Genomic DNA, 15,651 nt, shown 5'->3' with positions numbered 1-15,651 from the left:
CAAATATCCCTCGTCCTCACCCCTAGAACACTGGAACTATCTGGGGGTAGATGAGAACCTGGGTCCAGTAGCAGTGAGTCTGAGGAGGGAGAAGCTGGAAGAACACAAGGAGCATGGCCAGCAGTATAACTACAGGGTCATCTTCAGAACGAGTGAGGTACATCGACACGTATACTTTGGAGTCACCTGTGATACTGATGTTTTTCTTCTTTCCTTCAATAGTGATTTTTTTTTAACAGAAACAGAGAGTGTAATTCAGAGTTCAATGTATTTATATTTGAAATAGTTTTGGCCTCAAAGGAAAGTACAAAACTTGCATTTAGTTGATGTTCCCACAATGTTACTTGCCAGGGGAGGATTCTGTTGGAGCCATTTTCCCCCCAAATGCCCTTTTTTAATTTGTTTTCCTGTCCAGAAAAGCGTAAGGGACCCTTATTAAAACCATTACCATTGACATTGTTTTGAAACCACAACGATGCATATGGGCTCCTAATTAGTTTGGGTATATATTTTGTTGCGCAGAAGTATAATTGTCGCTCTTTGCCCTTTCAATGGTGAGTCTGGTTGAACCATTGATCAGCGTTTTGTTCTCCACATACAAATTATGAATTATTGCAACAAATCCTTAATACAATAATACGCATTTGTAAAGAGGAGTTTTTACAACCGAATACGCCTCTCAGACATCTGACCGTAACAAATCAGGCAATAAAAACACACACACACACACACACACGCGCGTGTGCGCACGCACGAACGCACGCACACAATATATAGTTTCTTACTAGCTTGATTTGTTGATTGTTGTGTGATGTGATGATATATTCACCAGCATATACTGTATTTGTAGCTGTTCTCGCCAAAGCCATGAATGTTCATGTTCACAAATTCACAAATGTGTCAGTAGTTGGTACACTCTGTACTGAGTTATGTTACTAAGAAGCTCTTATGAGTTGAAATTGTGTAGGCGTGATATAACATGGCCTTTCTGATTTGGAAAAACACAGTTAGAGGGAGACATAATAAAAGCTTAAACTCAAGGTTGTCAAATATGGCTTGAGACCTTGGATAACTCCGCCTCCATTCCTTAACACCACCTTAAAATGTTGTATGTGTTTGATTTACATTTTTAGTTTATTTCCAATGCTCAATCTACAGTTCGCAGAGATCGGAAGTCTTGTGTGAATACTTCCTAGGCTTTGCCGTCATCCCCTCCTATAGACACTCGAGCCAGAGATCCATGTCCTCATTCTCTGAGCTGAACGCCCACCCACCATCTTTGTCAGCCTTCATCTGTGAAGGAGTGAGCTGTGCCATTTCACAGCTAAATGAGACTAAAATAGTGAAGAAGGAAAGGCATTGCTCTTGCATTGAAGAGCACCATGAGCAATAGGCCTTCCAATCACTTAGGATGACGCACAACCTACTGTGCTGCGTTTTCCTCAATTCTTTCCTTTCTCCTGACTCCCTTTCTCTCTTATTGCTATTTCCAGTAAAGGGAGCTGGGCAGGTACAGACTGAGTGGGATGTGCAGATGTTGAAGAGAGCTGTTCAGTGTCCATTAAGGACAGCTATTGTCCTTCTTCTCTTCAGTTTGTTTAAACTTAAAGATGTTGGCACCAACCTTTTGGGCCTATTAAATGCTATTTGAAGACACATGACACACTTTAAGGGGTGCTTTAGAGTCTTGGGGCCACTACGGATCCAGCTGGTGTTTTTTGTTCTTGATGGATATTTAGGTCCTGGTCCTGGCACCGTCCTCTTGATTTATTCATGGATGTCCTCATCGAGTTTGCGTCAAGCCTAAAAGTCTCATCATTGAACACCTACATGCATTCTAAGCCAGACAGTTTGCCTGCATTTGCTGTGAACGTAGTCTGGCAAAAACAATTTTTACCCTGAATTTCGTAGGAATAAAATATAGATTTTTGAGTAGTCCCTAATCCTTTTTTTTAATGTGCATGCTTATAAAATACTGTAGTTTAAAGTGTATTTGCAGCTCACACTATGACGCAGGTTCAACTGATAGCGACTGATAGTTTTAGGCGTCAGTAGAAAACATGGATAAAGGGGCAGTATGTGCAATATAGCCCTGTAAGAAAACATATTTAGATGTTTAACGACACAACTGCTGTAGAGAACAAGACAATGCAGGTCACCAACAATATGATTTAGTCAAGCTCGAGGAAAACTAATTCAGCTACAGTAAAGAGTTTACATGTAAAACTACAGAAGAAATAAATGATTGTCCCGATCCTTGTATTTCCCAATAATCTCTTTCCTCTGCCTCTGGTGGTGCCGTCTCCAGCTGAATACCTTGAGGGGCTCCATCCTGGAAGACGCAGTGCCGTCCACATCCAAGCACGGTCTTGCGCGAGGCTTGCCCCTCAAAGAGGTGCTGGAGTACCTGGTGCCTGAGCTCAACGTCCACTGCCTGCGCCTCGCACTCAACACACCAAAGGTCACTGAGCAGCTAATGAAGCTGGATGAGCAGGGGGTAAGTGGACACAGTTAGAAAGCTGATTTGCTCTCGGTAACTTTGATTTTTTTTGATTGCTCCTACTGAAAGAATTCTCTATTTTCTTTTACTGCTATGTGTTTAATAAAAATTCAGTTTTCCTCAGACTTCAAACTTTCATCATCGCTCTTAAAATATACAATCCATTAAGCATACTTGATACATTTTAAACTAAACTAAAGACACGTTTCCGTGACATTATGCTGTGCTATGTACAGAAAATTATTTTCCATTTGTGTTTTATGAATCGTTTAATGTGTAGGAGTTATTTTTCCCAGCAGTATTATTTTTATATATATATATATATATATATATATATATATATACTGAATTCATCCATTCACTCCCACAGACCATTATGTGGGATTTAGGAGAAACTGCCTCACATATTTGGCCCCAAAAGGAAGGACAATCTCCACAATGTGATCACACAAACACACGGACACAGACACACCTCGACCTTAAAAATGAGAAGAATACAAAACAAGCTCTTTGATACTCATGCACCCTGATGCAATCATCAAAAGCTGAACCTCTGAAAATGTCAACATGATTTCTCTGGAAAATGGCACCGCGATCACTGCAGAACAACCCAAGGTGCTTATTTTTAAAATGCCAACATGAGTCCGCCCTGAAATGTAACATGGTTACTCTGACATGATTTCGACACATTAATGTGTGTGCACCCTCCACCTTTTCAATGCAACAATCTATGTTCTCTCAATAGTTGAGTTTCCAGCGGAAAGTGGGGGTGATGTACTGCATGGCCGCCCAGAGCAGCGAGGAGGAGATGTACAACAATGAATCAGCTGGTCCTGCACTGGAGGAGTTCCTTCATCTGCTGGGGGAGAGAGTTAGACTCAAAGGCTTCACCAAGTACCGAGCCCAGCTGGACGCCAAGAGTATGTACATGTGGAGAAATCTCACCTTGTCCAACAAATACAGTGGTAAACTGTTCAGATGGTGTCACAGTGACACTGAAACTCTTGCCTAACCCACAGTAGCAGGATGAACAATGACACACACTGTGTAGAAGGTCTCATTGATAAAAAAAAAGCCGAGATAATTCATATTGAGTTGAAGCGCTGATTGTTTGGTGACTGATATGAGAAAGATGTATTTGTGTAATATGTTAACAGGCTCTGTAAATATCACCAGAGAAATATTTGTAGCATGGCAACACATCACAGCAGCAAATATTATCAGCTTAGAGGTCTAAAACTACTTCCTCATATAAGAAAGACGTACATAAAGTTGTGTGTTTCTGTACACCAACGTGGGTGCCGTCCTCCGGGGTTCGGAGTACACAGGAACAATCTCTTCTGGGAGAGCACACAGATCTGACAACAGTTGAAACCACTGTGGGTAACAAGCTTCTGTGCGGCGTCCAATCTTGTGCACACATCAAACATACACTTCATAGTCTACACAGCACTACTTATTTAGTAGATGCCCTGCTGCCCCACTGTCTCAGCCTGCTTTAATCCATCTGCCTTTCAGGGTTGCTTCTGTTTCTTTTCTATGCACTACACTGAAATCAAGAGTGTCTTTAATTTCAGTGACAGATGGCCTCTGGTGTCAGATTATTCTTTTGGAGTAACTGATAGGCTATGTATTCTCTTGTTCTTCTCTTTGCCTGCCCACCTCTGCATTTGCCATAGACAAGATTGATGTCTACATCATGTCTGCTTTGATATTTAACTCCATGCTATTCTTATGTCAATTAAGTCATCCCCCATAATGCTCTGTGAGACACAAACCCCCAGTCAGTTTTTGCAAGACATGTAATACAACCTCCAGTAGCCTCTCGTTGATGAAACACAGCCATGCAAAGCACTCCCTACAGAAGGGGTGTAATTAATTGAAGTAATCTAGCTTGTTCAAGTACGGCCTTTTAAACACCTTGTGAAGGGTTTGTTCTCTCTATAGAGCGTATCAACAAACTGTGTAGGTGGTTATTAACATGCAGTGGCTCTCTTTGGTGCGAGAGCCTAATAAGAGCTCAGGGAACACATTGACATCTGAACAGCATTCAGCGGGAAGTAACATAACGATGATGTTTGGTCATACGCGGTGTGGAAGTTCATAATGAAAATGTTTCAGAGAGAACACATATTGTAAATTTGGAATAGTTTTCAGTTGGATGTTTTTTTATCAGTGTCCTTGGACATGTAATAAACATTTCTCCATATCTGATAGCAACAGTTGTTTGTGGTAACAAAATACAATTTTTACACAGCTGACTCGACGGGCACCCACTCCATGTACACCACCTACAAGGACTACGAGCTCATGTTCCATGTGTCGACCATGCTGCCATACACGCCCAACAATAAGCAACAGGTAGGTAAACGGCGAAGATGTTGCAGCTTTCACATCGTAAATACGTCATCAAGGTCAGAATGTTACAGTCTACATGAGCCTACGATCATTTATCTCATTTTGCGCGTGACTTCAGTAGCAATTGTCTACAATAATGCAAAAGATAACACACTGCTACTTTCTACGTTCAGTCAGTGTCCATTTTAAGTTAACTCTCGTTCAAAGTTTTTCTGCATTTTCTCAATAGCTCATTTTATTATTTAATATTAATCGATATCTAACTCTAGATTCTCCTGCTGTGTTTGTGTTTTTCTAGTTACTCCGGAAACGTCATATTGGGAATGATATCGTCACAATCGTGTTCCAGGAACCCGGGGCACTCCCCTTCACCCCCAAAAACATTCGCTCACACTTCCAGCACGTCTTTCTGGTTGTGCGCGCTCACAACCCATGTTCAGACAACAGCTCCTACAGGTGAGGTAGACTCGCCTGTGTGTATATTTGAGTATTTAGAGTGTTATATCCAGGTGTTTCCTATCGCACAAACATTGCAGCTGCATGTTATCTTGACAATGGGTTATCTGATGAAGTCAAAAGATCGCTCTTTCCGATGAAAATTTGCAAAGTGAAGCGATTTTATTTTGTGGGGGGGAGGAGTTGTGTTTGTAATTTCAGAGAATTTGTGATGGTTTTTTCTGGCAAATTAATTACTTTGTAAAGTTTCTTGTGATGTTTTCTTTCTCTGAATAATAACCCCGGCTCGGTATTAATATATATTTTTTTACCTACAATGTTCCTAATACACCAGAAAAAGAGAGATAGAGAGAGCGAGAGAGAGAGAGAGAGCGACTGAAAAGCATAATGAAGGAATGCCTATTACCAGACCAATTATTCACTTGATGGATTTTGAAATCACTTAACAGTTTAGTTTAGTGGTTCATGTGTATTTTCTTGCGGTGGCAAAATTTAGTTAGTAAAACAATTAAGTTGTAGATTGTCAGTTTCATGGCTTTTTAATAACCTACTGAGTAAAAAAAGAAGTTTCCTTTTTTTTTCATTCAGTTGAGACGACACCTTTTTAAAGTGTGAATGTATCCCAAAACAGGTCTTGCACTAGAAATAGGTGGATGTTTTATAATGTGTCTCATATGAGCCATAAGTGCCAGCACAGTAAATGGTAGAAAGTCTAGATAGGATAATTTTAACTTTGTTTTCTTCAAGGTATGCACATGACTTTTCTTCTTGAATCCCTTTCCATCACCGCAGACATATTAATGCTCTTATCTTCAAATGGTTGCCTTTGCAGTTCCTCCACTCCATTTTAAAGGAGGCTGTGAGTGTGAAGAGCCCTCTCCACTACTCTACTGCGGAGTAATTTAAGAAATAATGAACTTTATGCCTATTCAGCTGTGAAGGACATTTCATTTTCTGTTTATTTCTGCCTCTGTCTTGTTATCTAGTTTTCTGTCATTCTCTTATCTTCCTCTTCTTTGCCTCTTCCTCCCTCCACCTTCTGTTAATGGCTGTTTTAATTGCTGTCTGAGCACAATGTGTGAGGTCTTAATTGTCCCCCATGGGGCTACTTCATTACTGAGCAAAAACACACATAAACACACGAACAAAGAGCTCAAGAATAAAGGGAATATAGAGCAAACACTGTTTACACGTGCCTTCCGTAATTCAGAAATGGGGATAATTTTTCTGAAGTCGATACTAATTTTGCACATGCTTGCATACTATGAAGGCAAAACATCAGGGTTCAGATGTAAATTTCCGATTCATAGTGACCACGGGGATTTGACTGAGTCATGATGTATTAAGTAAGGTTGACCTAAATGCTTTGAAGCTTTGGTGTGTATTTTAGGTGACTTTTATACACAGGGCAGAAAGAAATATAGCACTCATCTGGAACCACAGCACCTCTTTAGCAGAAATGTTTTGTCATTGCACCTCAGGCCACCCATCCTCATTATATAAAACTACTCTTATATAATTAGTTTTTGATTGCTGTCGTCCAAATGGTTTTTCATTTGAGGTCTGGTGAACTTATCTCCAGCACTAATGCTACTGTATGTTTACCAGAGATTGAGTTTTTTCCTGAAAGGCAACTATATTGTCATTGTAAACAAACACTTACCAGAAAAACAATGCAACAATTCAGAGACGTCTTCAGTGACGAGTGCTTGCATATGCTTAGTAAAATAGATGCCGGTGCAGTTATTTTTTTCCCACATATATGCATCATCGCAGTTGTGAGTCTATTACTGGAGTAGACTAACAAGCAGCACGTTAAATGAGGTAATGGTGACACTGAACGTGATTCCCAGTGAACATGTTTTGTGTGGTGTGAGAAATTACTCACTTCCTTACACATGTTGATTTTAGTTTCTTTACTTCTTTTTACCAGGGACATTTTATGAAATGTTTTTGGGGTACACATTCAACATTGTGTCACGAACAGAAAATAGAAATCAATTGCAGGGTCTGCAGGCACAACCTCTGGTTCTGAAACGTGAATGCAATGCCAAAGGGCCATAAACTTGCATTATTTCAGACAGTGGTGAGAGATTCAAAGAATGCAAAAAGAGATTAGATTACATGGAAGTCTGGCCCAACTTCTCACTAGATTCATTACCTCATGGACAATGTAAATACAAGTCTATGGTCAGAAGCAGTAGTTTCAAGTCTCCTTGAATACAGCATGATGTCCACTTTGTAGCTTATGATCCCATTTAGAATATAATAAATAATAATGCGTGGCATGTTTTAGGGTGTGGCTATCCTTGTGATTGACAGGTTGCTGCCAAGTTGTCTGGCTTAGTAGTTGACTGTTTCTATCTGAGAACTTGAACCCTTTGACTGTGTTTTCAATTCATGAAAGTGAGGAAGTCAAATTCATTTTGGCTGCCTTAAAAGATGTCATTAGTGTTCGGTTGTACTTAGCTCCGCCCTCTCGTTTCACTTCTGGTTGCGTCAAAACAAGATTGTGGCGGCCAAACGCAAGGCTTCAAAATCTGTAGTCCACAAACCAATGGGTGACGTCATGGTGACTACATCTTCTGTTGTAGATAGCAGACACCATTCCCTGTCGTGTTAGAGTATACACTTTTCCTCACTCATGTCCCATACCTAGAATACATCATTGCATGTGCTCTAGCCAAAACAGCCACTATTCTCTATAATATTTTCTTTGAGGACCAATACATGTTTTTATATGTACCTTACCCAGTACACACACACACACACACACACACACACACACACACACACACACACACACACACACACACACACACACACACACACACACACACAGTACACCTCTTAGCCGCCCACTCCAATAGTTATTGACATGTTCTTTTTCTTCCCTTGCCTCAGTGGGCAGCAGGTCGTAGATACTGGAAGAGCGGCGCTGCCCACACACTGGATATTTATAAGCCCACAAATCACTGAAACCACAGGAATGTGCTCTTTCATTTCTCCTGCCAAACCTCCTGCCACAAAGATCACACAGCGGCCACACAGCCCAGCATTCGCGATTGCACTACGTTCTCCTTTTTCTCTCATTCAATGGCTTTGTTTTATCATTCAGTTCTTTTTGCTCTCTCTGACTTGGGCTTTCACACCTCTACCTTTCTCTCTCTCCGACGCTTGTCTCTGTCCTGCATGAGTCACAGGTCTTTGGTTGGCTGACTCACAGGTGTTTGAGATCAGTGCAAGTGCTTTTAAAGCTGCAGTGCAATGTATTGAGTGATGTTTTTAGTGAGGGAGAAGAATGAGAATGAAAGGTCACATTTTATTTTAACCACTTGTTCAGCCTGCTTGTAACCTCTTTAGCTGGTCCTCTGAAATACCTGGCATGATTCACTTGTCATCTACAGAAAAGCAGGTGAATATTGCCTCGAGACTATATTGCCTACTTTGTACTTGCTGTCGCTTAAACAATTGACTGCGTATGCTAGTAGGCAGAAAGGGGAAACATACTTAAAAGGACAATTCTGGGTTGTTGTTTTTTTATCTGATCCTTGCTTTGTTGACATAGAAAAGTCCAGATACAATACTTTGATGTTTTATTCTAAACTCTGCCCTGCTGCAATGACTCACGAATGGCTTACAATTGGTTTTCATTGTATCACTATTATAAAGCTTTGGTGTAGTACATTGACGCTTATCTTCAGCAGAAACATGCCATAAACACAACGCTGACATATGAATACTTTTCTAATTGATGTAAACTGACTCTCACACATTCAGCAGCTACAGAACAACATTATTTTTCATTTGGAGCTATGCTATTTGTTATAGAAAGTTAAACCACGGATCCTTGAGAAAAATATTGTGCTCTTTAGCTGCTTAATGTTCCACTATTCACCAGAGAGTCGCTGACCTTGTCGGTTTGTCTAGTGCTGGGCGGATATCATGCAGTGTGTTTTTGAGCTTTTCCAAAAAATAGCTGTTTGCTTCAGCTGGAAACAGCGTTTGGTTAGTGTAGAGCACAGCGTTTTATCATAATGTGCACAGCTTAACTGCATTAAATTGAATAGGGCAAAATCCTGCGATAATTGTTTGTGGGAGCATCATTAAGAGCTACACCTTTTTAATATAGCTTTATAGGTCACAGGATTCATTGTTTAGATATCAGATAAGATATTCCTTTATTAGTCCTGCAGTGGGGAAATTGCAGGATTTCAGCAGTAGACGGGTAAAGTGCACACAAGAGACACATTGTCAAGTAAAAAAAAAGTACTATAAATAAATATATATATATATATATTATATATATATATATAATATATATAATATAAGCGGTAAAAAATATACATATTATTGATCACAGCCACTTAAGAACTAGAAAGTAGAACAATAAAGTACTTTTCATACTGTATTATTTGTACCCAGTGCATGAAGTGCACTTCATGCAAAATACAAAGGCTTCCCAGAGCGGTAGAGAAGTACAGTAGAGCTTTAAGCATCAATATGAACTATAAACTGAAAATGTGATGCAACTTTTTTTCAACTGTTTGAATCATTCTCTATCTACGTCTAAACGGTAACTGACAGCAACGGCAGGGATGTTTATGTTTGTATGACCCTCCACCTACACATGTGTACACACACTACATGTAGGACATTTAGACATATTAACATTTACTGAGGATATTCCCACTATTCATTTATCAACATTGTAATAAAAAAAGTCACATTTCTATGCAGTTTTAGCCCCCCAAAAAATGTTTCCTCTCTTTCCTGTGTCTGTCGCAAACAAGGAAAGGTGGGAAATGAGGTGTCAACAGATTGAAGGTTAGTATAATTGAACACCACGCGTCTCCGGTGAGGACAGGGTGTCTTAGAGGTATGTTTAGAAATATGTGGGTGACATTTTCACTTTTAGATGCTTATTAGACAAAGCGATTAATCCTGGTGTCAACATGTGTGCTGATTCATGTCAGCAGGGAAGTGTGTGGGACGAGGGCTCCGACTTCCGGTGCTACTCTCGTCAGTAATTATCACCTGAGAGAGGATCTGTGATTGAGCTCATGCGGTCACAAAGAAGTTGAGAACAGGAAAGGTCGCCCGTACACATGCATCATGCCTTCTTGGTCATATACAAGGCCATTTTGGTACAGATATGCTTGTCTGTTTGTCTCTCATAACAGAAAAAACATTTTCTTCCTTTAAGCAATTACTTCCCTATCCTGTCAGACTTTCCTACACAGTGCTTCTTTCAAAGCCACCTTTTCCTTTTCCCTCACTCTGGCTTTTCAGGGGCTTTCAACAGGAGATTTTGAATAGTACTTTCCCCTCTTCCTCCTCCTTGACTCTCCTTCCTTCCCATGGCTGCTCAGCTGAGTTCCTGACATACCAGACAGGACAAACAGCCTCCAATGGCCATTCCAGAGACTTTTTCAAAGGAAAAGGGGGTTTGGATAAGCAAGGTGGAGAGCAGTGAATGCAGGGCATTCAGTATAGGTCATGAAAATGAAGTACATGCTGTCGTATAACATTTACACAACCGCCACACAATAGCAATTTTTTTAAAAGACGTATCATTTACAGCATTTCGGCAGATGAAGATAGCCATAGTCTACTCATTTTAAATCAGACAATACAGAAACCATTAAGATTATTTTTGCAAGAGGAAAAGGACAGAGACAAGAACTAGGTATGTTTCCTTCTCCGCTTTTAAATTCAGCCTCCATGTTTTTTCCTTGACAGATGATAAAGCAGTCAAGAATTGTGCCTTTTATGTTTCCATACTTGAGTGAGCATGAGACTTTGTATCAGACATAAACTCTGCAGCAGAATCTGGCAGAATGTTCTTTTTGCTTTAAAATCTTAATGACATAAATACTTGCTTGGATGTGATGTGCTATTCAAAGTAGATGAACTGTGTTATGATTTAAAAGCCACAGGATTTATGGTGTCGGAACAAAATAGCAACTGCAATTGCAACTCACTGTTGGCCATTCCTTGAACAACTGATTTATGAAACAATTATTCTGATCTCTTCTTCCATTTTTCCTTTTCGCTCCCTCGCCTACTCCCTTCCCTATAGTGTGGCTGTCACTCGTTCCAAAGACGTGCCCTCGTTCGGACCTCCTATCCCAGAAGGCGTGACCTTTCCCAAGTCCTCTGTGTTCCGGGACTTCCTGCTAGCCAAGGTCATCAATGCAGAAAATGCTGCGCACAAGTCGCAAAAGTTCCGTGCCATGGCCACCCGAACGCGCCAGGAGTACCTGCGCGACCTGGCTGAGCGCCACACCACCAGCACACCCATCGACCCCTCTGGAAAGTTTCCTTTCATCTCATTGGCCCACAAGAAAAAGGAGAAGAGCCGGCCGTACGCAGGGGCGGAGCTGCGCAGCCCCGGGGCCGTGACCTGGATGGTCCACGTTGAGGATCACGGGACCGGAGCGGAACTGGAGGCCCTACTGGCGATCTCCAATGACTTCCTCATCCTGTTGGACCAGGAAGCCAAGGCCGTGGTGTTAAACTGTGCCATTAAGGACGTGATTGGCTGGACGCTGGGCAGCCCCGCCTCTTTGCGGATTTTCTACGAGCGGGGTGAAAGTGTGTCTCTGAGGAGTATCAGTAATAACACTGAGGATTTCAAAGAGGTGGTCAAGCGTCTTGAGGTGAGAAGACACGCACACACACCAATACATTACACATGTGATAACACTGATGCTCGTGTACTCAGTGATAATGACCTGCTAGCTGCTGTATTTTCACAATTATATCAATCATTGACATTTGTTGGACTTCCAGCCCTCTGCTGTCATAGCTGGAGGCATAGCAACTACATATCCAAAACCAGATTGGGTCAGTTGATGCCAAGATAATGAAAAATAATGTCGTTTGTTGGCCCCTGTGACCAGATGGGTGGCACTACTCACGCTGTCAAATTCAACCAGAGCCCATGTGCTTGTTGGGAGACTCCGCTGACATGAATGAATGCGTGTCACCTATTCCCTTCTCTTACGCATTTCTGAGAAACAGAATCATTTTCACTAAATTGTTGTTGGCTGTCACTGATCATGTACCTGGCCCACTCGCAGTCTCTCCTACTATTTACTGCGAGCTGTCAGTCTGCCAGAATGATAACATTTTCTGTCGACATGCCAAAGCTGCTGTGTCATTACTGGTCTCAGCTTATTGAGGGAGTTTCAGAAACACCTCTGGACAACATGCTCCTCATGGTTTATACACCTACACATACAGTGAAGCGGCGCTAGCTCTTCCTTAGCTGTTTCCATGGAAACTGGAAAGAAAAAAAGGTGTTTTCTTATGCAATCATCCGCGCTTTAGAATACGTTCAGCCTACATTCAGCCTCTCCCGACATTCAAACTGTGCGTGTGTGATGGTTTTTATCATGCATTTATGTAACTTGGATTGAATCCACCATCTTTGATTTGCACACATGCATACAAACATATTTGAACACACACACACACACACACACACACACACACACACACTGTTATTTGGCTCAGGACTCAGGAAATATACCACTTTCATGTTGCATTTTATGCATCCGTTAATCTTCAATCATTTGGACTACGTCTGTGCCAGAGGAAGGGAAGTGGCCCCGGGCCCCCTCTCCATCTCGCTCTCTAAGGTTCCCCTCTTTCTTGTACTCTCTTCCTCGCCCACATTCAGAAACATCAAAGGGCATCATAACAATTCCTATCAGGTGCTAGTCTGCAGCATTATTTATTCACGCATGCTTCTGAGTTCGACATCTATAGAGCCGCCCAGTTCAGACAACGAAATGCAAGGTGCCCTGAAGTGGCCAGGAGCGACACTAGAGGGAGGAAGAGAGGGATGAAGAAGACGCTAAGAATGAGGCTTGGCTTTACCAGATTGTTTGCATTTTGCAGTTCGACGAGTGATCAGGACTTTCTCCTGAGAAATTAAACTATCAACTTTTCCTCCCCACTTCCGGTGAAAAAGATGCGTGGCTGTGTGACAGCGTTCCCCGCCCAGCCTGAAGAGGCTCGTCCTTTTCATGAAAAACCAGTGTTTCTCCTAAGCAACGCGTCACAGCCTGAAGTGTCACAACAAGAGACACGCCGGCTTTCATTTCTGTCATCTTTCGTGTGTGTGAATGCAGTGAGAAGTGTACTGCTTATTCTGGAGCATTGGTCTTTATTTATGACTATAAATCTCTTAAGGATCACTTAAGTTGTTTAAAAAAGGAATATCTCTTTCATATTGAATAGAAAGCATGTGCACTGAGTATGTTCACACAATGCATTCACAGGCGGACCTACACATTTACAGGATATAATAATCCTACAGATTCTCCCAGTTTTCCATTACATGTTTTTCCAAACTGATTCTGCACATAAAAACATTGTTTGCTAAATTTGACTGAGGGCTTGGAAGATGACAAAAGTTCACCGTTCTGTTCACAACTGTTCTTTGGTTCTTCCCCATGGTCCCTTCTCTGATAATTTGTCAATTAATGTTACATCAGTTCTTTGTGCATCTCTCTGCCCTTCTCATGTCCAGTTCCTGACTAAGGGCTGCGACACATCAGAGATGACGCTTCGTCGAAATGGCCTGGGGCAACTTGGCTTCCACGTAAACTACGAAGGCATCGTGGCTGAGGTATCAGTCCACACTTTACTCAAATGTTCTTTTGAAAATGTGGTGTTTATTGGGATAGAAAGTGTTTACATTGAAGATCTTAAGATGCTTTATTAGCCTTTCTCTACCTGTGAACGCGATGAATGTAATTTGCCCTTGTATTTGCTTGTTTTATTGTATTTGTTTCCTTCTTGTAGCAGAATCCAGGGAGTATCATCTCACCATCGCAGCTGTAATGTAATCAAATCGTTGTCCCTTTATAGGTGGAGCCATATGGTTATGCCTGGCAGGCAGGACTGCGGCAGGGAAGCCGCTTGGTAGAAATCTGCAAAGTTGCTGTCGCAACGCTGACCCATGAGCAGATGATCGACCTCCTGCGGACCTCTGTGACGGTGCGCGTGGTTATAATCCCGCCACATGATGACGCCACTCCACGCAGGTCGGTGAAGATGGGAGAGGTTCCATGAATTGTTTCATTCAAGTTATGTGCAGAACCTGTTCATTCATATATTAATTCAGTTATCTGAAGAAATTGTGAACAGAATTGCTGTTCTTTTGTATTTGAAATTCAATGGTGCCTCATTTTACTTTTTAAGGAGCGATGTGTGGGATTTAGTAGCATCTAGTGGGGAGTTCATAGATTGCAACTACCTGAATACTTTTCAATCCAAGCGAGTTGAAGAATTTTGGTTGCCTTCAGGTCATTAAAAAAAAGAAGAGAAAGGCCCGTCTCGAGCCAACGACATGGAGGTGCAACACGACGGGCTCTGTGACGAGAACCCGTGCCATGCAAAGATATGAAACGCTCATTCTAGGTTAATGAAAACCCAACAACTGTTGTTCTTGATGTGACACTAATGAAAACATTACTATGAACTTAATTCAGATAATAGATTACCCTAAATCTCACACAATGGACCTTTGAGGGACTAATGGAGCACCCAGCGATATAAACAGATATACTGCTTTGCTTTATTGGTCATTGGATATTTAAAAAGTCACAAATCCATGCCATGATAATTAAGCTACATGTATCCGAAGGATTTGTGACACACTTGCCTCTCAAACAAAATGTCCTTGCTCTTCTTCTACAGAGGCTGTTCAGAGCTCTATCGGATGCCCGTGTCAGAATACAAGGGCAGCAGCAGTGATAGCGGCTCCTTCGAATACAAGTTTCCCTTCCGAAGTAACAACAACAAGTGGCAGAGGACGTCCAGCAGCCCTCAGCAGTCACTCACTGCCTCGCCACAGCCCCACCAGCCCAACCGGGCCATCAGCCTGGGAAGCTCAGTAGGAAAGACCCTGTCAGCTGAGAGGCTGGAGCGAGGCGCAGTCATCCCACGCAGTGTCAGCAGTGATGGCCGGCCCTTGGATCCCAAGAGGTTCGAGCCACTTGGCTTTTTAGATATGGATTATTAGAATGAAATAGTTATATCAGGAATGAGGTTGGGCTTGGGTTCCAATAGAGGGAACAAACAGGAAAATATAGATTTTTTTTTTTTTTGTAATTGACATTTTAGAATCTTAAGAAGTTAGAAGTAAGTCCTTGGTACAGTATTTGTTTGAGTGTCTTCTTTTTTTCTTCTTGTGAAATAATACATGTTTTACCTGTCGCACTTAAAATTAAACAAAAAACATTGCAAATCCTGCAAGCCAAAGGCAGCCATTGGGTGTGTATTTGATTTTCAAACAGAAGCTGTTAAGTATTCACGTCATT

The 15,651-nt window shown here is 41.5% G+C and overlaps 1 protein-coding gene across 5 annotated transcripts in view; it reads left to right on the top strand.

The window, feature by feature from the left end:
• sipa1l1 (signal-induced proliferation-associated 1 like 1) overlaps positions 1-15,651 on the top strand; it is a 74,519-nt gene that overhangs the window by 43,753 nt on the left and 15,115 nt on the right. For all 5 annotated transcript variants that reach the window (XM_068577628.1, XM_068577626.1, XM_068577627.1 and 2 more), the window contains 9 exons: positions 27-157; positions 2,309-2,497; positions 3,246-3,420; positions 4,758-4,861; positions 5,157-5,314; positions 11,397-11,976; positions 13,857-13,955; positions 14,198-14,373; positions 15,029-15,316. In XM_068577628.1, coding sequence (XP_068433729.1) covers positions 27-157; positions 2,309-2,497; positions 3,246-3,420; positions 4,758-4,861; positions 5,157-5,314; positions 11,397-11,976; positions 13,857-13,955; positions 14,198-14,373; positions 15,029-15,316 — 1,900 coding nt within the window. The remainder of the gene's footprint in view (positions 1-26; positions 158-2,308; positions 2,498-3,245; positions 3,421-4,757; positions 4,862-5,156; positions 5,315-11,396; positions 11,977-13,856; positions 13,956-14,197; positions 14,374-15,028; positions 15,317-15,651) is intronic.

This window comes from Clinocottus analis, unplaced genomic scaffold, assembly GCF_023055335.1.
Source record: "Clinocottus analis isolate CAN_PGR_092001 unplaced genomic scaffold, fCliAna1.0.p SCAF_15, whole genome shotgun sequence".
Taxonomy (NCBI): Eukaryota; Metazoa; Chordata; class Actinopteri; order Perciformes; family Cottidae; genus Clinocottus; species Clinocottus analis.
The sequence above is the reverse complement of the archived record's forward strand: the minus strand, read 5'-3'. Positions and strand labels throughout refer to the sequence as shown.